The sequence below is a fragment of the Lepisma saccharinum genome, chromosome 1 (genome assembly GCF_977018435.1).
Source record: "Lepisma saccharinum chromosome 1, izLepSacc3.1, whole genome shotgun sequence".
Lineage (NCBI taxonomy): Eukaryota > Metazoa > Arthropoda > Insecta > Zygentoma > Lepismatidae > Lepisma > Lepisma saccharinum.
Window position 1 is genome coordinate 139,507,792 of NC_139229.1, and position 23,533 is coordinate 139,531,324.

Consider the following 23,533-nt stretch of genomic DNA (forward strand, 5'->3'; position numbering starts at 1 on the left):
TAAATTATAGGAATTTTAAAGAGCGTTTTAATGATTCCATAACAATGACAATGTTCTCCTGACCACACGATCCATATTCTTGTTTCTAATTTTATCCTGCTTGTGTGAAAATAACAATGTAGCATCATGGAGTATTTCTTTACTCTAGGGATTGTCTGCTTACTTTATAATGCTGTATTGCTTGTACGGAAGATGCATTTGTAGAGTAAAGCACAATCTAAGCAGGAATGAAATTACTAACTGAAACTAACCTAAGACTTCATTGAGTGAACGTGAAACGGGGCCCTTGAATATGGCGAATTTTGCAGCACAGGCAGCTATTAGATCAAGATGGTCAGATCTGGTGGAATCTTCTTCTTTTGAGGTTCCGGAAGAAGTGACATCAGGAGTACGAAGTGTTGTAGGATGGCTTAAGCAGGTTAATGTTGTTCCTCTTTACTATATGTTGTGTCTGCACTTGCACACTGTTGAAAGATGTGACCTTCTACTGCTTCTGAATTGGGAAAATGTAGCCGTATTACTTCTTTTAGTGCAGCATGCGTATTAGTTTTTTTTATTTTTATTCTGTATTATTGTGGTTAAGACTACCAGCTGCATGAGGTGAAAGTATTAATTAAGAAAAGGTTTCAGGTGAAATAAACGGCTGTAGTTTTATTTACATTTATACTTACTTGCTAGCCACAAAGCCGTGACTCCGCTTCAGGTGATTTCGAGAAAGTGAACAGAACACATTTTGCCTTTGGTGGTATCTTTAAATATAATGATCAGTTCGTCTTTCTACATTTTAGTTAAGATTGCAGCTAAAGGTGAAATGTATTCTGTTCATTTTCACAAAATCATATGAAGATGAGTTATAGCATTTTGGCTTAGCAAAGCAGTGTAGTGAGACACTATTGACTTCACATGGAAATTTGCAACTTTTGATTCCAGACAATACATTATTGGCATCAAGAAATACATACTCCTACTAAGTAAGGCTAAATCAATACCAATCTTATCTGCAGGACAGATCCACAGGGAGGGTGATGGAGGCAATTAGCCCCTCCCATCTGCCACAACCAAGTTTTTGTGGCATTTATGCTCAATAGTACGTGGTACAATCCTAAAGTTTAGGAACTCTGCTCATAGTTCCTTACCATGATGACTTCAAAACACCAATGCACGACCACCTTCAAAGTAATCCCCTTGGGCAAGGATACACTTTTGCCAGCGCTGGTAAACCTGTTGGAAGCAGTGCTGGAAGCAATGTTTTGCAACCACCAGTAATGTCTCCTGTGATGCTGCTTTCACCTCAGTTTCTGACTCAAAACGATGACCCTTTAGATTGGTTTTCATGTGGGGGATAAGGTAGAAGTCGCAGGGGATTAAATCTGATGAATAGACGTGATGCTCCAACACAGTTGTTGAAGGTGGTTGTTTATCCCAACAATTTGATCAATTATGATAAACAAAAAATATAACATCTCTAACTTACTTTGAATTTGAACTCGACACAAAATGTCAGCCAACACTTTTATTGCAGTTATGCAAAATGTGCAGTTTTCGTTATTGTTATACCCAAATGCAGGCTCAAAGTTTGTTTTCCGAATTAATTTTTCTTGCTATCCTGCAAATGAATCTAGTAATATTTTACACAAGATTAACTGGTTCAAATGCAATACTTGCAGTATAAGACTTTTATAATTATTTCAGACAATTTTAAAGAGGCTACAATTAGAAATACTCCATTACTAATAGTGGATGAGAGAAAAGCTGTTTTGTCAGTTGTTAACCACATTGTATAAGTGTTGCCACTATGCCAACTCTTGTATTCTACAGATTACCAGATTGCTCCGTTGTTTAATCATGTTCTGATTAGCCTTTTTTAATATAATTGTATGTTTGCAGATGATATACAATATAATTGACACACCAATTTATAATATCCTGTATGTGATTTTTTTATTGGATTTGTGTACGTTTTGTGGTGTGTGACATATGGGAATTGAAGACTCAGTAAGGTTCACTGTGCCCATAAATACTTGATACCATGTGTATTGAATTTTTATACCATGTACCCCTTTAATATACATTGTATCATGTTCCTCCTTTTTTGAAATAGTCTCCTTGAGTAGTGACTGTTTTACAACTTTTTCATTATAGGTAGTATAGATAATCAGTGGCGAAGCCTCACAAGAGGCCCGGAGGCCGGGCCTACCCTAATCTATTTGGCTTTTACGGATTATTTTATTACTTATAATTTCATTAAACGATGCCTTAATACAAGAAAACTGAAATTCTAGGCCTTACGATAATTTCCACAAATTTCTACAAATTTCCATCCCTGCCATGGGCTCTATTGTCGCATATCGAGCCACTTCTCCGAGTGCCTCAGCTGGTCCCATAATATTCCATGTGATTCATGCGGGAAAGCATAATTTCAGGGGCATGTTCGCCTGAAATGGACAATTGAGCTAAACGTAGTAGAATTTGAACTTTGTTGTTACCTAGCACCCTGTGTTTGGAATAATGGTAAAATATAGTATCATCTATAAACAAGCACCACTGGGAGAGAGATAAATTGAATTCAGAGGAATATATTTTGAAAAAATAAATTTAAAAACATATATTTATCATTTGATCTGATTATTATCAGATCTTATTTGTTTCGAACAGCCGATCCAGCCACATCTCGTCCACCATCTTCTTTTCATCTTTTCTTTATCTTTCCTTACTTAGCTCACGAGGAACATTTTATTGAAGGAAATTGCTAGAAAGTTGGGGTCACCACAGATAAAACAAGCTGCCGCCTTTTGTAGTCGTCGAATTTTCTCAAACCTTTTCAAGCAATTGAACCAATTATATTGGCTAAACCATTGTAATTAATTTAATGGGGGCAATTATCAATATTGTTTAACTAATCAACAACGTATGTTCACATTACAACTGCCCCCAAAATAGATGCATAAAATGAACTTAAGACCTAAGTCATCCAAGCACAATTTAGTTGCATTTAGCAAAATTTAAGAGTTTAAGTCCAGTGTGGGGTGTGCAATGAGGGGAAAGGGAAGGTGAGGGAAGAAAGGCAAAGACAACTTGTTCCCAGGGCAAAAAAAAAAAAAAAAAAAAAAATGATTCTATCACAGTGTTCTGCATTTTTGTTAGTTTCTTGATTTACTCCTGTTGCGTTGTTGATTTGTTGTTATATTTTATCTTGTTTTTTCTATTTGTTCTTTTATTTTTTATTGTTCTTTCATTGATTTCCTTTATTTTACTTTGCTTTTTGTGCCACTTTTGGCTAATTTGCGAAGATGAGGAAGTGTGTTGATATGATGAAATTGACGAATGTACACTCAGAAATATTCATGCCCAAGCCGAGATTCGAACCCAGCATGACTACATGAGCAAAAGGATAAACTTGAGAATGTGTGTTGCATGCTATCCTTCCACTAGCTGTATCCAGTGTTTGTTCCATATCATTTCATCCCATACTTTCGTTGTTCAGTTATTAACCATATTTTCAGACACAACATGGAGATGTGGTGTGTTCACTATGACATCTGTTGTATGTATATATTGCAAGGTAAAATTCACACTTCAAAATTTTATGATATGATGGATTTTTCAACATTGAGGTATCATAGATATGAGTGCCAAAAATTGACAAAAGTACAAAATCAAGGTTCTGGATAGGCAATAATTTCTTTAGATAAAAATAAATTTTCTTAGGGTTATCTTATTTCTTTCTCACCAATACAGGACACATACTGAAGGGGATATAAAATCCAGCTAACACACAACAGTAAATTACATTCAATAGACATTATACTATACAAGGTGAGCCTAAAAGAAATAGACAGTTTCAATGTTTTACAGAAACAAGGGTTTTTATAACATGGCTGAAATGCTTACATGGTTGGAAGAGTATGTCCTGAAGTTTACATGACTAAGTAACAAATGTTCTATGAGTTACCCTTTTGTAACAGGGCAGATATCAATTGTATTCAAGCACACAGAAAGTATTTTCTACCTGGTTAGCAGCCATATTGCTCGACTGATGTCAAGGGCACTCGCATGATGCTGATATCACAAAAACAAACTAAAACTGAAGGTCGTAAACTGGAAGATTTTCTCCATAAAACAGTACTAAATGCTTCCTGATAAAACAAAGAGTTTTCGATTTATAAAGTGTTTAATCTTGTCTATTTCTTTTAGGTTCACTGTGTATATTATATTAAAACAATATGTAATATAAATGTTTACAGGACAGAAAAACAGATTGCAGAATAGATGACATCCTGTAGAAAGAGGGCATATGACAAACCTAGTTTCTGTGCATTGCTATCTTTTTGGGGCTTTTGGTTTAAATATCTTTAAAGTAAAATAATTTAGTGGAGATATTTTCCCAACTGGGAACTCGTTATAATAAATATAAGAAAAGAAAACAATTCCAGATGATGTAGGTGGCTTCTTTCATGTTACAGATTGAGTTGTCCTTGACAGGTATGTGCTAGCTGAATGACTTGTTCACTGCTAGTTCGCAGCTGGAGCTGTATTTTCCATTGCACACTGGATGTAATAGAAGCTTTTCATAGGAGTTCTCATGTAAATAAGTCTTGAAATGTTATCCTTCCCCTTGCCTTGCAGAATTAACATGTTGCATTGTTAACAATCAGGTGAAAAGATTTTATTTTCGTTTGCATATATTGCGTCTTGCAGGAAACTTTGTGTGAATCATGTTTGTTCTTGCTGGATTTGATTACAAGACAATAAAAGAGGCAATAATTTATTTCTAATCTAGTTAGCTACCAAAGACTTCATAACTAATGCAATTCATCAAACACCATTTTATAATCTCAAGGGGTCCTGGGATCGATACCTGGTGGAGGCACATAATGGTTCAGATTGCATTTTAAACTGTATCTTGACGAAATTTAAATAATGTAAAGAAAATAACATATTTGACCTTCTTCTATTTGGTAAATGAAAATTAGATTTTTTTTTACCACAGGCTTATAGCATAGACTGTACTGAAAAAGCGAGCTATAATTTGTAACTCTACCATTCGTAGTTACAGAGATATACATTTTTATTTAAAACCTTGCACAATTTTTAACTTCCCACTGAAAATGCCCTTTGCCTTCACACCTTATTAAAAAAAAAAAAAAATGTGACCACTATAAAAGTGCCAAAATGCCGGTAAGGCTGTGTTGGGAGAGTAGGCTTCTTAGAATTCAAAAAGATGTGAACATGTAATGTGTCTTGAATATTTGCAAAAATATTTAATTATTAAGTGATCTATATACATTTTTCAAGTAAGTACTTGTGGCAAGGAAATAACTAGAATCCCCCTTTTTTGAACTATTTTACTCAGAATTGGCAGTAGGGGTGATAAAGCAGTTGGTACTATAAAACTATAATTAAGTCATTGAAGCACCTTGCAGGAAAATAAATTGTAGATTTTTTGATTCACAGAAATGGTTACAGTACAATAATTACTACCTTTTTTTTGTTGTAAAATGATCTTGTAAATGTTTATGTGAAGTTACTCCTCACTACTTCAGGTTTCTAGTCATACTAGCTATATTCATTCAAATTTTGACCTTCATGCTGAGTTTGAAGATGTAAAAATTGTATGGTAAAAAAAAAAGATTGTATGTTGTGAATGTTGTGCATGAATTCTAGTAATAAGTCACAGCACTATTTCACACCACACAATATCAGGTCTGTGTAAGATTTGTGTGTTACAGCTTGCTGCACTTCACAGCACCTCTTACTTCAGAGATTCTCCTGTAGATTGCCTCATCTGCACTGCTTTTAGTGGTGTGATACACGTACGCAGTATGGGTACCTAGACCCAGGTCATAACTCCCGGCCCCCATTTACAGCGCAGGACAGTTATTTTGACAAAATCCTGTTTCCCTGCTGGCCGCTTCGGGGAGGATGGATTTTAAGGTTGCCACTTGTTGCTCAAAAATGTGGCAACAGTAGGCCTAATCAGCTGTTTGACTGCAAGTTTCTTCGTGGGTAAATGTGGCAACAGAAGGTCACTGTCATAAAGGTGGGTCCTGTGCCGGGAGTTAGCTTGGCTCAACTCTAAAATGTCTTTTACGACTGAAAAGCTTCTCTAAAACCACATTGCAATAAAGGGAATATGAGTAATACATTTCTTTGTGAAAGTATTTGAGATTGTGTTGCACTGTGCATGTCTTTGGATTGTTGTTTTTATATTAATGTTGAGTGTCGTAAGTACAGTAAATGCTGAATAAAAGAAGTATATAGATAAATGTTATTATTTGTGGGTTTCTCTACTTCAGACAATTGTTCTCTTCTACCACAATCAAATTATGCAAAAAATATTTAGATTTGTGTTTCAACTGTTAAGTGTTACATTGTAGTGCACAAAAATTGTTAAGGTATTCTTTGTGCCATTTTCTCACTGGGGAACAAAATTGAACTTTTGTTTTAGCACACGAGGAAAAATAGCTGATCTTAATAGAACTTTTCATGCTGAATTCAAATATGTAAGTAGTTTTTCTCAATCACCCACAGTTTTTTTTGTGATGCCCAGATTAAGTGTGAAACATTTCTGTGCATATACATACATACATGGCGCTATTCAACTTAACTAAAATGTGAGCGTTGTTGATTTCCTTCTGCATTGTGCATCTGGAACATCTCTCTTCAGCATTCAACAGTAATGAGAAAGCATTCTTGCACTCCACTGTCCCTGGTACCTCTTTTCCATGACGGAGATGTCTTGGTGGGAACGCTCCCAATGTTTGTCACAAATTCCAAGGTTGTCAGGGAAGAAATCCAGGTGAGATTCCAAGAAATATATTTTGAGGGTCATATTACACCCCATATATTTGCATGACTAACAGTTCACCCAGTCTCACGATATTTCGAAGCTTTATGATTTCATAATACGATTATATACAATGCTTTTAAATTAACTCAACGCTGATCTGTCAACTTTGCCTAACAGACCTTCAATTTTTTTATTCGTTATCAAAGCTCTAATTTGGATCACACAAAAAATCCCTTTCTTTATTCTAGTGTACTTACACATGGAAATTTTTCCTTCAAATAATGAAAGCAACACAATTTTTGTCCATCGTCTTAACTAAGTTTTTCAAAAGCCCTCCCTAACTTGATATGAAGTGGAGGAAGAAGAATCACATATGAGTTCACTAGTAAGGGATATACAACATTTTTCTGTCCAGATGTATGTGATTCACACTTTGGTCATTCTTTGATGTAATGATTATTCTTGTCCCTGCTGTCCCATTCGCACACAAAACAGCAAAATTTAGTATAGCCGAGCTGCAAACCCTTTAACAACGCAATTACTATTAAATCGAAGAGTTCGGCTTGTTTCTTTTCCCAATTTCAAATCCTGAACAAGGTTGTATAATTCACTCTGAGTTAACACACGAGGTTCACAAGAAGAGGCTTTGAAAGTAGAATGATCCTGCTCCTCATTTTGAACTTCGGTAGCTGCCTTATGTTCCCATTCATCTTCTACAGTTGATATGTAGGGGGTGTGGTACAAGTACTGGTCTCATAGCAGATGTCAAATTTGGGTACTTGACTATATATTTGAATTTACTACTTATTCCTTTTATCTTTCTAATACAGAAATGACAGTCAGTTGAATGATCTTGTGGTTCAAGCCACACCATTCCATTACCACTGAAGTCGCATTACCTACGAGGTTCGTCCCCCCCCCCCCCATCAATGCAATTCAGCCCTTCCCCGAAATAAAACCCTGTCTGCGTCATTGTGCATTCGTACTGGTTAAATTGTTTGTGCCCAAATTCTGCTCGAAATCATTGAAAAACTTTTTTACATACATACTTATCACAGAGAAAATAACTAAAATTCCGAACAAGTAATACTTAAAAAAATGTCATTGTACAAAAACTGTGAGTGATAGAAAAATTCCGAGTGCATATTTGAATTCAGCATAACATTTTACATTAGAAACCAAATATATGTTCCATGTGCCAAAAACTGTGTTCCCCAGTGTGATAGTTTAATAGATTGACTTGATGAATTTACATGATCTATTTTATAATTTGTCTTATGCTTGTTCTTGTGATATTTATGAATGTATTTATTGTATTCGTAATATTATTTTCGATCTCATTAGTTGAAGTTATGGAGGAGTTTCACTTCTGCCATCAGTAGAAATTGAAAAATGCATTCACAAGATCATAACAAGCTGGCAAGTTCATTTTATGATAACTGTCCCTGTTTTAATGAAACTCAAGGAACATACATTAGTTAGTATAGATTACAGTAAATATGCCTACATATTACATATAAAGGGTTATTCAAAATGATTGTCGGCATTTTAATATATTTTTTTTCTGGGCAGGTCATGAAACATTTGGCATGTATAACCAGATCAAATTATGACTCTTGAGTTTCTTTCATAATAGGCAGTGTCCTAGAGTTATGCACTTGGCTGCTGGGAGACAGGTTTTGGAAGATGGCAGGTTCCAGCAGGAGGCGTCTTTGTGCTCGAATTTTATCATACTCAGTTATGATGGCAAATTCCATTCATCGGTGGCATGGACTTTCAGAAAACTTCCTAAAGAAAAAACTAGAAGCACAAGTGGACCATGTTAGAGAGGATTTCCAACAGAGTCCTAGAAAATCAGAAATAGGAAGTAACTCTGCATACCACAAGCAACAGTATCATGTACTTTGTGGAAGTGACTATTGAAGCCATATGCTGCTTTGAGCCTTTAACACCCTATGATCACAATCAAAGGATACTTTGTGAGAAGTGTATTGGACAATGGTAAATGGCTAACTTTGATGAAATTCAAGCACAAAAAATGTTTCTCAGAGCCATCTTGTAAAGCCTGTCTCCTAGCAGCAAATACATAACTACTGGGTACTGTCTGTAAAGAAATAAAACTTTGAGAGTGTTTCCATCAATTGGCATGCCTCATGTTTCATGAGCTGCCCAGAAATAAATATTGAAACCTGAAAAATATTTTAGGATTAGTTTCTAACATCTTAATTTTTTAAATACCCACTTCTAAATGGTAGTTATTGTTAAATGAATGCAAAAGTTTTCTTTTTCAGGCATCATTAGAAGTTCGAAAAACAGGCTTACGAACACTGTCATCTATATCTGGGAACATGGGTTCTTCATCAGGGGTTGTCACAATACTGCATTACAATGATGTGTACAATGTTGAACCTCAAGAAAGAGAGCCAATTGGGGGAGCAGCACGTTTCTGCCATGCCATGAAATCCTTTTCACATTTGAATCCATTGGTGCTCTTCAGTGGAGATATTTTTGCACCCAGCATCTGTAAGTTGGTGTCAGTTTTCATTTTGTGTTCAATACTGGCAATGTGGATTACTAGAAAGTAGGAATGGGACAGATCCATTGGTAGTCTAGCTGTCTCTGTTGATGTGGCACATTGTGGCACTTTATTGGTGAAATTGCTGATAATTTTACTGGTCTGATATCTATAATTATCCTGAAACTTAGTGCAAAATTCTGCCATTTTGTTATTTTTATGGATAAAAGGGTACAATTTGAATACCCTGATTTTCGTAGTGTCAAAATATGCATTTCCCTTTCCATAAGAAAAACCTATTACATTACAGTAACCTGGTTACATGCAGTAATTAAGGATATAAATGGACTAATTGGGTTCTTTGGATGGATATTTGTAATTTTATATCTGATCTAAGTACATTATTGGACTCTGTAAGTTTATATTGGTACTGTACTGGTATTGGCAAAAGTTTCATATATGAGTTCATTCTGAATCACGTCTAAACTCAGAGGAAAGCTACATAAACATCTTTGGCTACATTAGTTGGCCGAACTAGAACTATCATTAGGTCGTGAAGATTCTTACAGTGTTAGTCTTTCTTTCTCTGTAACTGACATGTGCCAGTGCTGTAACTGTAGTTTCAACTTGTTTACATTGTTTCTTATAATATACCCATACTGTGAAACATATCCATTCAGACAGAAGTTAGTGTGTCTAAACTATAATATTTTTCAAAATGCCAGTGGTGGAGAATTATGCATGTAAAGAAATTTCTGCATATAAATTATTTGTGGAGCATTATTATTATTATTTGATACTGTTATGAAAATTTTCCTGTGATTACTTTCCAATTTGTTTTATAATCTTTTCAACTAACATCCAAGAAAGTGGGGTAGAATACATAACCTAATTGATTTTTAAAAACTTTCAGGGAAACATGTAACAATCATTGAATATTGATGCTTTGCTGGACCTCGTTTCATGTAATATCCATCTCCACAGCTCTGATGCATGTGTGTATTGTCACATTTTGAAAGAAAATACTATCCTACACTATAGGAACCATGGAGCATCGAGTCAGGTTAATGGTTTTGGGATGCATTTTCCACGCAAGTGTAGGCTCAGGTCCATAGCCAGGCAGGGGTCAGGGGGGGGGCTGAGCCCCCCTGAACCTGCCATCAGCGCACTTGACATTAAGTAAAACTATTTTGTGTAATTTGTTTCCAGTGAAGAGTGAAAATGTAGACAGCTCACAACTTTAAGGATAAATCCACAGAACACGAACAGCAGCTATTACATTCGCTCATCTTGTTTATGAGCAGAAGTCGAAGTAGCTGCAAATATTTAAAAGATTATCTAGAATTTGTAAGTTATTTCATAGGGGCGCTTCTTTATCTGTATCTTCACTGTCCCTGTTGCAACCTCCCGTTTAGACAGAAATCTGTGACTTTGATGTCATCATGCAAATTCCCTTCACATCTAAAGTAGTATTGAGTGTGCAGTGGACCCCAAAGTGTGCGCTGTGTGCCGTGGCTGGGTTTTAGGGGCGCCGCAAAATGTTACATTATTTTCACTGAAATGTTTGTTCCAAATATTTGCTTATTTAGTACTTTTTACATGTAAAATGTTTCTGAATTTGAAATATGTGTATATTTTTTAACTAAGGCAAGCAACCTATCCACACTAATTGGGCATTGCAAGTGCAAGATAGGCCCACATTCTGACTAGATCGCCGCAGAAAAATCTTGAAACACTAGGGGCGCCGTGAAATGAAAAAATTTGGGAACCTCTACTGTAAGGGATGATTTCAGTATCAATCAATTAACACCTCAAGAGATGGTTTAAAAGATGTAGAAAAATGTAGTATCTGTATATTTATAAATTTTATATAAGTTAATGACCCCCAACACAAACATCTTCATTTAATACTGTTAAGTTTTCGAAAAATGGACTTGGTTTACAAAGCCCCCCTGGATATCAATTCTAGCTACGGGCCTGTGTAGGCTGTTTACTAATGTGCTTTCACAGGCTTGAGAGAGGATTTTGTTTTTTGTTAAAAATTAGAAGATGAGGAAAATTAATCAAAATTTGCCGCTTTTACTTTAAAAAATTCTCATTTATCTGATAATTGAGGTTCAATCAAGATATTGAATTAACTGTGGCTTGAAGTAAAATAATCGTCATAGGCAGATGAGTATCTTGGAAATTTTTGAAACGCATAATCAACTTGTTAATATGGGGAGGAATGAAGATGCATCTATATTATTTTGCAAGAAAGAAGTGTTTAATTTTTAAAGTTTTGCCAATGTTTGCTAAAGGATTTATTGTTTAAAGTTGCCATATTTTTGCTCCAACAGATAATGTTTGTTACTCTGTATTTATTTCAGTAAGCACCTTTACAAAGGGTGAACAAATGGTTCCTGTTCTCAATGAATGCAATACACATTGTGCTGTGTATGGAAACCATGATTTTGGTAAGTTGTCTAGATCTCAACTCAATAGATCTGTGTTAAGGTATGCTCTGCCACAGATTTTTTTCTATAAGTTAGTAAAACCAGCAATGCATACCAATTTTACTTTTTAAATGGCAATTTTGTGATTCCTGTGTGCCTTGTTTTGTTCTGTCCATATTCTGTTCCATATTATATTCATCGAGGCTATATGATGCCTCTTCTGCTTCTACTTAAAATGCAGGAGATTTTATTAAGTATTACCAATGGCAATGTCCGATTGTTTTTTAACATTTCTGAGGAAATCTTGTACTATTATGGTAATTAGTTTGTTGAGAAATAAAGCAACTTGCTTAATTTAGACCTTTAAATGTGAAATAAAATGCATATTAGTAGCATGCCCAGTATCTTTGTATTGGGATGGAGGACTTGAGCAGAAAGGGAGAATAGAATCCCAATATCACTGACATCATTTTCTATTTTGTAGCCTAACCAACTCCCCTTTTCTTCCCTTTTGCTTAAGGCAGGTGTCATAAATTTGCTGGGTTGCAATTTTTTTGACAGGTAGAAAGGTATGAAAATTAATCAAAATGCAAATACAAAATATGTATTTTGTTTTAGAGTACCTAGTGCATAGGGTATAATTGTGTGGTTTTAAGGTGGTAGCTTTTAGAGCAACTCTTTCTCAAGTACATGCAATTTTAATCAGGGTGCAAAATCCTGGGGGGGATTTACCAATAATCTTGGCCTCTTAAACCCCCCTCACCAAAAATGTCCAGGGGGGAGAGTTTTTGTTATAACAAAGAAAAGATAAGCAATTACTTTTAATTTCAAATATATTTGCTAAGAATAATATCGAAAAAACACAAATTTGTGAGGTTGTGAGAATTGAATGCTCTCTCTCTCTCTCAAGAGATAAGTAACAAATCTACATCAATATGCACAATAAAAGTAAAACAAGAATGCAAAAAAATAATAACTATGAAATCTAATTGATTTATATTAACAAACATAAACTAAACAAAAACTTAAAAAAAGGTAAAGGTAAAGTGTTCCCCTGTGCTTAGCACCACGCCATGAAGGCGTATAGGGGGTGTGGGGGTAACGCCACACACTTTCTTGATCTGGTCGTGAGTAGAGGTGATGTGATCAGCACCACGCCCCTGACCGCCTTTACCCCCCCCCCCAGATTTCCCCCAGGTACCCATGTTATTCAACGCTTACAAAAACTTACACAAAATAAAACCACTTCACTATTTCATAATTTATTAACATCTTTAACCAGTTGTAAAGGAATTAGCTGCTTTACAATATCTGATAGGTATAAAAGTAACAAATTAATTTCCTTTATGTAATTAATAATACCGGTAATATATATTTTTAATTGAGTAATTTATTTTTATTTTTAATAACATTACAAATATGTATATCGTATAATGTACACATATGTTTGTGGGGGAGGGGGTCTGAAGATTAACAACTTTCTCCCCCCACCAATTTTTAATGATTTCGCACCCTGATTGTAATAATTAAATATTCATTTACTTGTAAATATCAAATCAGTCCATGTAGATTTCAGTATATCAGTCAAATTAAATTTTGTATTTGTAATGCTTAAAGATGTTTCATTAAAAGAAACACATTAATAATGACTAAGGAAAAAACAAATTTTAAATAAAAACCATTATTACTTTTAGATTTAACTAATTGAATGTTTGTTCACTTTATTCTCTGTTTCAGATTTTGGTCTTGAAGTCCTGGCCGATTGGGTTGAACAAACAAAATTTCCATGGTTAATGTCCAACGTTATAGATAATGAGACAGGCAGACCACTGGCAGATGGAAAGATAACGCACATGGTAGAGTGGAATGGGAAGAAAATTGGCCTTGTAAGTGTAATTATTTGTTTTCTTCTTGAGATGATGACCAGTGAACCTAGTCGTACTCTCACCTTGTTTTAAGGGTTACAGGTTTAGAATGCAGTGAATCCCAGTGAATGCATATTGCATAGTGGTTGGGACTCCACTTTAAAACCATAGGTAAAGCTCAGATTAGCCTGTCTGAGCATAAGATGAACTTAAAAAACAAATTTTTGAGGTGTAATGAGTATTCCATGGTAACTATTTCATATCAGTGAACCAAAGTATGGCTTTTACTAGGTTCAAATATGAGTTAATAAGATGAAAATAGCTGTCTTTTAGTCATTAAGTACATTTTTACCACACCATGTTAGTTCAAAGTTAATGAAAATTATGTAGTTTCCTTAATTTCCAGGGTATTTAAGCTTTGCAAAAAAATACCATATGTCATTGTGCCGAATCCATGAGATACCCAGGCTCTTGAAAAATATCTATCAGTTTTTGTGATAGAATTACAAACAATACCCTTTCTGATATTGATGTATCAGTGTATGTTCCGGTCTAATTACAACCAAAGGAAGGCACATGCTGTGCTCATTGTCTTGGTTAATTTTACAATCTGTTTTAACATTGCGTTTGGTTAGGTAAACATGCAATCTCCTGATGACTAGTGGTCATTAATTTATTTAGAAACACCCCAGGTTCACATCCATGCACTGTGGCTGAATCATGAATTTCTGCCTGTATCCGTTTGGCACACCAAAATTGGTTTTGTTGTTACAGATTGGACTGGTGGAGCAGGAGTGGCTAGATACGCTCGCTATGATCAATCCAGAGGAGGTCACATTCATAGATTTTGTTGAAGCTGGACAAAAACTTGGCCAGCAATTGAAAGAACAGGTAAACTACTTGTATGTTTAGGTAAAATTACAACTGTTGTTGTGATTATTGTTTATTTCAAATGGAAAATTAAAATAAATATCCAGAACATTTATAAAGTTGCTACTCCATAATTGATTCTGTCATAGGCGTGTGCACGAGGGGGCAAATGCCCCCCTTAATCCTGGACGTCTGCAGATTTTTTCTATAGAGGGACAAGCAAGGTATTTTTCCATGAGGCATATTACCCCGATTACAGTGTTGCCTCTCAAAAAAACACCTCTTGAATTTGAAATTATCGCATTCCTGCATCCCCATTATAATAGTTAATGTAAGTTACTATGACTGAAATCAAATTATACATGTGAAAATTTATTTTTAGGTTGACATTTGTTTTCTAAGGTTGGACGGAAATCAGTTTTAGGGGGGCGCAAACATGGAAGTAAAGAAAAGCAAGACTAGCAGAATCTAAGAGTAGCAGGACAAAAGGATACTCAAGATGGAATTCGTTTTTCACGTCTTTCTTGCGTTATTTCTTCCAGACAGTCAAGAGCACCTGCAGGGGGACACAGAGCTGCAATTGCCCACCTCGATATCAAATTTCATACAAATAAAAAGACATTTCGTAAAATATTCTTACTTGCTTCGCTCGCAATGTCGGCTGGAGTTGGCTGTGGATGCCGAATGGTCTAAATGAAAAAAAATGTAAAAGAGAATGCCATGGCAATCCATGAAAATTTTTGCACCATATTAAATCAATATTGTTTTCATTTTGCAAAAATTTCGATCTGATAATTTTCTTGCTCGCTTTGCTCGCAATTTCTTTTCTGTAATGCATTGTAAATTGCTAGGGAGAGAAGTATGAACAACTTATGTACTACTGCTAACAGCTTTTCTCTTAAATGCCTGAACAATTGTTTGGAGGAAAAGGAGCGTGCAAATTTCAGACACAATTCATATCATTTTTGCGGTTTGTTATGGGGCGTATGAATTGATTATGTATGTATGTTATATATATATAATATGTATGTATGGGTCATTGTGTATATACAGGGTGACTGGTAATTAGATGTATTCCCTGAAAGGGGTTAAAGTAGAGACAATTTGCAATAAATTTGACCATATGATACCCCGTCCGAAAATTAGTAGTTTTCGAGATAATCGAGTTTCAATTGTTTTTTTAAAAAATGACAATTTTCCACATAAAAAGATGAATTGAGAAAAAACTGCTCATTGTATGGAACTTATTTCAGCATTTTCTGATAGCTAACAAATAAGTGGTTCATCGAAAAAAAAGTTTTTCCCAAATAACAATCACATGTAAGTAACGGGTGGGTCTAAACTTACAAGTGATGATAAAAAAATGCACTCTTAGTTTACTTGGCAACATATTAATAACAAAAATGGTATGACACGAAGCGTACAAATTACTTAAATTACTTCCTTGTGACATCTGCTATCCAACAAGGTACAAATGTTGCTAACATACACATTTGTGTACAAGAAATAATACTTCATTCATCTTCATGTGATTGGAATCAATGAACAATACAATTAAAGAACATTACACGTCTTGCTCAAAGTGGGCACCTCCGTTACGAATGCAGGCACGCAGGTTTTTATGGACATTTGGTCTCTTAACTCGTGATGTGATGGTGTCCTTGATGTGTTGACCAGCTGTTGAGATCCTCTCCCTGAGCTCTTCTTGCGAGTTTACCGGTGTCTTGCCATGTGGCTCCAAATGTAAAAGTCGCAAGGCTTCAAATCGGGGGATCGAGCCGGCCAGGGAATCGGACCACCTCGGCCAATCCATTTCTTTGGGTAATTTTCATCCAGCCAATGTCGCACGCCCAAGCAGAAGTATGGATGGGCGTAATCAACAATCATTTCATCGAGCCATTTTTCCTGCCCAAAATCTTAAATGGCATCACTTATGAACATTTTTTGAGGAACGGGATGGCAATGTTGTTGGAGGATGTGCCTCTAGCTACAAGACGTGACATGATTTATCATCATGATGACTGCCCAGCTTGATCCCCCTATCGATTTGATGCCTTGCGACTTTTACATTTGGAGCCACATGACAAGACACCGGTTAACTCGCAAGAAGAGCTCAGGGAGAGGATCTTAACAGCTGGTCAACACATCAAGGACACCATCACATCACGAGTTAAGAGACCAAATGTCCGTAAAAACCTGCGTGCATGCATTCGTAACGGAGGTGCCCACTTTGAGCAAGACGTGTAATGTTCTTTAATTGTATTGTTCATTGATTCCATTCACATGAAGATGAATGAAGTATTATTTCTTGTACACAAATGTGTATGTTAGCAACATTTGTACCTTGTTGGAGAGCAGATGTCACAAGGAAGTAATTTAAGTAATTTGTACGCTTCGTGTCATACCATTTTTGTTATTAATACGTTGCCAAGTAAACTAAGAGTGCATTTTTTTATCATCACTTGTAAGTTTAGACCCACCCGTTACTTACATGTGATTGTTATTTGGGAAAAACTTTTTTTTTCGATGAACCACTTATTTGTTAGCTATCAGAAAATGCTGAAATAAGTTCCATACAATGAGCAGTTTTTTCTCAATTCATCTTTTTATGTGGAAAATTGTCATTTTTTAAAAAAAACAATTGAAACTCGATTATCTCGAAAACTACTAATTTTCGGACGGGGTATCATATGGTCAAATTTATTGCAAATTGTCTCTACTTTAACCCCTTTCAGGGAATACATCTAATTACCAGTCACCCTGTATATATATATACACACACATCAATGCAATAAAACTAAAACAGTGAAATAAAATTAGGTTTTTCTTTCCAAACTGAACTTTCATCATGGCTTGCCCCCCCCCCCCCTCTCCCTAATCAGAGGGTCTGTGCACGCCTATGGATTCTGTTATGTAACTTGGTGCAGCATTCTTATTATTATTATCATTAGCAGCAAAGAAAGTATGTGTTGTTATATTTGTGGGATGGTGGACTAATTTTCTACCCATAATTTTTTTCAAGCATCCTTTCTGTTGGTGTGCTCTTGAAAGTTCCAATGCTCTCTAAAGGACACTGTAAAGTAGCATGTAATACTGCAGATACTGTTACTAATTGAGTTGTAGCAATAACAGATTATGTTGCATTTAGTTACATGATAAAATTAATGAACATGCGTAACTTACAGCTTTGTGCCAACATAATTATACATAATCACTTGTAGCACATTTTGATAAATACACCTTCACAATATTTTTGACTGATAAACAGTCATCCAGTGAATTTCCAAATTGCAAATTATAATAGGAAACATAATTGCCACATTTCTATTGCTCATTGCAACAATTTGTTGTGTCAACCATACAAGAGATTGATTTATAAGATTTCATCGTTGAAATGTGTAAATGATTGAGCATTGTGACAGTTTTATCAGATGTTAGTGATTTTTATTCAATATTTACATATTAGAAAACATAGCTGAAAAAATGTACCATGCTTGCACCAGAAACAAGTAATAATAAAAAATTCAAAAAAAAAAAATATCTGAGCTGTATTGTTTCACAAGAAGTTTATACTATTGCAAAATAGATGTTACATGTACAAACTAAATAATGGATGAAAGAAAAATAGGGAAAAAAAGAAAAAAACTAAAAATAAAATAAAGAGAAGAATGAAAACCAACCTCTGATCATCATGACCAGATTCTTCATTCTCCTTGTTGACACATTAAAAAAGACAGTGGAAATATTATGTTTGAAAAATAAAATATTTTTTTTAAAAATGAAAGAAAATAAATTTTAAAAATTGCTGGGATTAGTAATGAAAATAAGTGGAATGCTGACCACTTACATTATTTATTCTTAATGACACATATGTTTATATGTAAATTTGTGAATAATTTACATATTCGATATTTAGGCAGATAGTACAATTCGGAAATGTTACTATTGTCCATTAGTTAACAGAAGAAATGTAGAAAATGAATGTATTAAAATTCATGTTAAATATTACAATTGTAGTTGGTTAATATATTGCAACTTTGTAGTCATGTGCACCTCTGCATCATAATGACTGCATTGATGTTGTTGTTACAATGTGAAAGTTCATGTGATTGTACAAGCTTTGAATATCTAATTATTTCCTTTACTTTTAGGGCTGTGATTATGTTATTGCATTGACACACATGAGAACACCAAATGACATAAAGTTAGCGGAAAGTGTAGATGACATAGATCTGATTTTAGGTGGCCATGACCATGTATATGAAGTTCAACAAGTAAGTGTTAAAAAAGGAAACTTGTATCAAATATGTAGGTGTAATTTTGCTGTTTAAATTGTTTGTTTTCCTTTTACAACCTGTCAACTTGAACCAGTGCTTCCCAAATGCTTGGTGTCTTGATGTCAAAGGGTTTAAGGTGTAATTCCTAGCATTGTTTCATACTCCAAAAGAAGATGTAACTTGAATAGTCTTTGCATTAAAATGGATTCCATATGTAATTGTCTAGCTGTTGTCTTCTAGCTTCATTCAAAGTCGATTTTTGATTGCTTAATTTAACAGAGCTTTCAGACCAATCTTACTTAAAAGCTGGAGAGACCCCATGTTGTTTGTCTCTGGACACTTTTTGCTTGTCCCTTCAGTCTGATGAAAGCTGCCTTGGACATCAAAGTGGGAAAATTTATATTGACGATTCATGGTTACTTTTATATATTTCCGAAAGAGATGATTAGTTGATTTTGTACATCAAAGGGAAGGATCACCTTTTAGTACATCTAGAAGAAATCTCCATTTAGTCTTGTATTAACTGATAATTTGTTGTTAATTTTAGACATCTTTGAGGTAAACAAATAGTTTTAGATAATAAGGTGATAGCCATCCAAATTTTAGACATGGAAATGGGAGGATCATAGGAGTTTGTAACTAGTGATGCTCAATATCAGATAGAAAGTACTTTAGGCATGTTGAAAATGTAATACTTCAGGTAGAAAATTGTTATCAGAAATTAAAGAAGATTGTATTTGTAATAGATATTTGTTACCTACTTCTTGTCTTCAATATTGTTTCTGTGTATTATAGTAATGCATATGAGCTATATTTTTCTATTACAGTTCAATGGAAAATATGTAGTTAAAAGTGGAACAGATTTTAGACAGTTTTCCAAAATAACTTTAACGTTCAATAACAAACATGTAGATGTAAATATAGAAGAAATTAATGTAACATCACAATTTGAAGAAGATCCTAAATTGAAAGAAATCCTAGAGAAATACTCAAGTAAGTGCATGTTTTATAATAGTAATTGTTATTAGTTGTTATTGTACAGTCAAAAGCACTTGTACATTGTTCAATAGCGTAAATAAGTGCCCTTCACTGTACAAATGACCTTTTATACATTACTGGAAATAGCTCCTTTTGTATGAATCACATGACTGCTGATTTTCATTGGTTACACAGATAAAAGTTTGGGTAAGCCATAGCTACCAAATTATGAATGTTGAAAGGAATTTTCATATTTCTTCTTCACTTATCACTAGAGCTGAGCCGATACCACCATTTGCCGATACTGGTACCATGACCGATACCCACTGATACCGATACTTGTATAATTCCAGTGTAAAAGAAAAAGGCTAACTCGTCACATCACTAGGCACGTATTTATATAATTTGGAGAGCCAGTACGAGCTAAGTGTGTCAGAAATATAATAATAAAAGGGTTTCTATTTAATACATTAATATAATTATTGGTTGATTTGTAATAATATGTAAATTAATTAATTAGTACTTAATTTCTTCGATGCGTATGGAGTATTGTTGTATGTAACCACAGACGTTAATACCTATTTTCTTCTTTCTATCTTGATTAACAAATATTGTTATTACATAAATAATAAAAAGATGCTATAAAATCAGAGATAAAACAGCAAATATTAATTATGTAGCTTACGTGTAGTTAAGACCACTAAAATTTGTGTAAAAGCAACTGTCCTGGCAAGGAAATAAATGTCAAAGAAGTAAAAAATTTAATATTTATTGAATGACAATGGAATGATCGTACGTCCATTAGCTGAAAAGTAAAGTTCGTGATAAATATTATTTTTTTTTACATTATTGTAAGTAGTGCTGTACATAAATCTTTAGAGGAGCCTCCCCGATGGTGTAATGGTAACGCCGTCGCCTTGTAATCAATGGAGGCACATAGTTGTTCAAGTCCCACTTTAATATGTAGGTCCAGTACCCGATTAGCTTATCTTCCTTAGTACCGTCATTCAAAGCTGTATGTTCCCAATCTAATTTCGGCGGAAATAATTGATTGCTTGATTTGTTTTATTTTACTTTGCTTTTTGTGCCACTTTTGGCTAATTTGCAAAGATGGGGATGAGTGATGATGTGATGAAATTGATGAATGGACACTCCCAAACATCCATATCCAGGCAGGGATTCGAACCCTGGCGTCATTGCGCGATGTGCTAATCACTCCGCCACGGCGGAAATTAATAACCCTCATTAGCCGATACCGAAAGACAGGAGTGAAGAGGATAAGTATGAATTGCTGATTCGCCTTCCCACTTGAAAGTAGATAAAACAAAGTGACCTTCATCCCTGTTTTGCAAGAACTCCGCAACTACCTGACCCGGCATTAGTGGCACGGGAGTTTAATAGAATCCAGCTACCTTACCACCACGAGTTTCAAGCAAGAATTGGCAATAAATGGTTTGTTTCCTACAGCGTTAACTAAGCAGTTACGTGCCTTCATGGTTACGTTTGGGTTCAGCTTTCACTTGCCCATGCCTTTGATCTTGCCATCTGCTTCCCAGGAGGGTGGGGTTTTATCCAGTGTTTCTAGAAAAATCTATGGAACTTCCTGTACTGGTCTCCTAATCTGTCACAAGGAAGGGCGAACAAACTTTTAGAAAGGACAAATGTTGAGATGAGCTGTTGCCTTGGCCTGCTTTTTAGCCACTGAAAATCTTTGGTAGTAGATGGTATCGGTAAAAGAAAATTAACCGATACTGCCGATGTATCGGTATCAGCTCAGCCCTACTTATCACTAAGTTATTTCATGTTTGAAGAGTAAAAGACACGGTTGATAATAATTAAACGTAAGAAAGTTTTAACTTTTTCTGTGGAACTTACTTGTAGAAGTTCTATTAATTTCAGTGGTTTCTGCCACCAACCACTTGGGAACTCGTTGTTTCACTGCTGGGCTGGCTTCCGGTTTCTGTCGTTTCCCTGAATGCCACTATGAGTGCTAGTGTAGCCAGTTCGTCTGCCGCATGCACTGGGTTTAAGTTGTTGCGGTAGTGGGAGCAAAATGTGATGTGCCTGACTGATGTCGATGTTCAGTTCATGCGGAAAGTGCATAATTGTGTGTGTCGCTTTGATTTTGGTGTCAATCAGCATGTGTGTGATGCGTGACTAACTTTTTCAACCGTGTGTTTGTTGAACTTGAGGTGCTTTGCTAGTCCGGTAGTTGGTTGGATTTTTTTTTATCTGATAAGTGCTGTTGTATGCTTTCATTTATGGCTCAGATTGATCTGCCAATGTAGTGCAAATTGCATTTACACTGGGCATTATGTACTCCTGGGTTATAAGGATTGAGAGAAAATGTAATTTGTGTTTGTTTAGAGCACTGGTTATTTTGGTCACTCGTTTGTGTGCTAGTTTCCCTAGCAGCACACAGGGAAATAATAGGAACCGGAAGCCAGCCCAGCAGTGAAGCAACAAGTGCAGATGGTGGCAGAGCCCACCAAAATTAATAGAACCTCTACAAGTAAGTTTCACGAAAAAGTTAGTAACTCGCTTACATCTAATTACTAGAAGTTACTAAAAAAAAAAAAAAAAGAAGATACTTCAGTCCCAAGAATAATAATAAATATTACTTGGTGGATTAGTGTTTAATTTTTTTACTGGTTCTTTAAAAACTTAAATGATTTACGATGAAATTCTAAGCACAAATTTTGCATGTGCCATGAGGGCACATAACAGTTACAGGTAGTGATTACACACACACTCAATCTTGGCCATAGTGGAGGTGATGTGATCATCACCATTCTCTGGCAGTCTCTACCCCCAGGGTTGAGCCGATGTACCCATCAATTAGAGCAACGATATATACGGTCTCTTGACCACAATAGTTATCGTGGTGGTGATTGAGCTCCATGATATTTTGTCTGATATTTTTTCTGATTTCTGTTATAATTTATGCATGTCAGAGATAGAGAGCTGAAATTCAGTATGGTAGTAATTTATACTCATGTGAATAGAATTAGATAGTAATACTAGAAATCTGGAAATCTGTGGCTATCATATTGAACTATTTAATTTTTAAAGATACAGAGGGCTTTCTTCAAATACAAAACAACTCTATAGTGAGGTGTTCAATGGCCCGTATTCATAATTTTAAACAATTGTTACTGTAGTTATTTATTTTATTATCATTATCTGTGAATATTAGAAAGGACCATTTGGAGTGAGATAAACAAAAACCTACAGGATATGGTTAATATGGTGACCATGGAATTTTGAGTTTCACCAAAATTGCACCATTTAATTCCATAGACATTACCATACTGGATTTCAGCTCTATATTTGGAAATAAAATTGTTCAATATGGTGACCAAAGATTTCCAGTTTGCAGTTTCTAACAGACAAAGTAACTTTTATAACCCTTTATATTAAGTATGCACCTCTTTCTATATCATCTTCCTCCTCCTTGTTCAAGTTAAAACAGTTGTGCATCAACTGTACGTAGCTGCCAAGTTTTCTTGCTTACCTGAATGGTTCAAAATTATATTTTGTATAACCTACATCACATTTTGCAGACTATAATTGGATGATACAACATTTTAAGACAAATACATGATGTACCGTAGAATCTGCTCAATATTTGATCACGTTTCAACAGAATCAAAAAGAATGTGTACATTATCCAAAAACTGTAACCATGCCCTTAAAGGCACAACAGGTGTTCAAATAGGGCAATTTTTGTATCAGTACAAGGCTGCTTCTTTTTAAAATATATACATTGATAAACTCAATCACCAAGTTTATGTCCAAGCCAG

General features: G+C 35.1%; 1 protein-coding gene across 9 annotated transcripts in view; it reads left to right on the forward strand.

Annotated features, from left to right (window-relative positions):
• Positions 1-23,533, forward strand: part of LOC146001615 (mannosylglucosyl-3-phosphoglycerate phosphatase) — an 87,471-nt gene that overhangs the window by 37,353 nt on the left and 26,585 nt on the right. For 6 of the 9 annotated variants that reach the window (XM_083139191.1, XM_083139172.1, XM_083139163.1 and 3 more), the window contains 7 exons: positions 149-418; positions 9,082-9,313; positions 11,675-11,761; positions 13,478-13,626; positions 14,380-14,496; positions 18,627-18,749; positions 19,580-19,745. In XM_083139191.1, the coding sequence (XP_082995317.1) occupies positions 293-418; positions 9,082-9,313; positions 11,675-11,761; positions 13,478-13,626; positions 14,380-14,496; positions 18,627-18,749; positions 19,580-19,745 (1,000 nt within the window). In that variant the 5' untranslated portion in view covers positions 149-292. Of the gene's footprint in view, positions 1-148; positions 419-9,068; positions 9,314-11,674; positions 11,762-13,477; positions 13,627-14,379; positions 14,497-18,626; positions 18,750-19,579; positions 19,746-23,533 lie in introns of all 9 variants that reach the window. The other 3 variants (XM_083139227.1, XM_083139210.1, XM_083139218.1) reach the window with 2 other exon arrangements.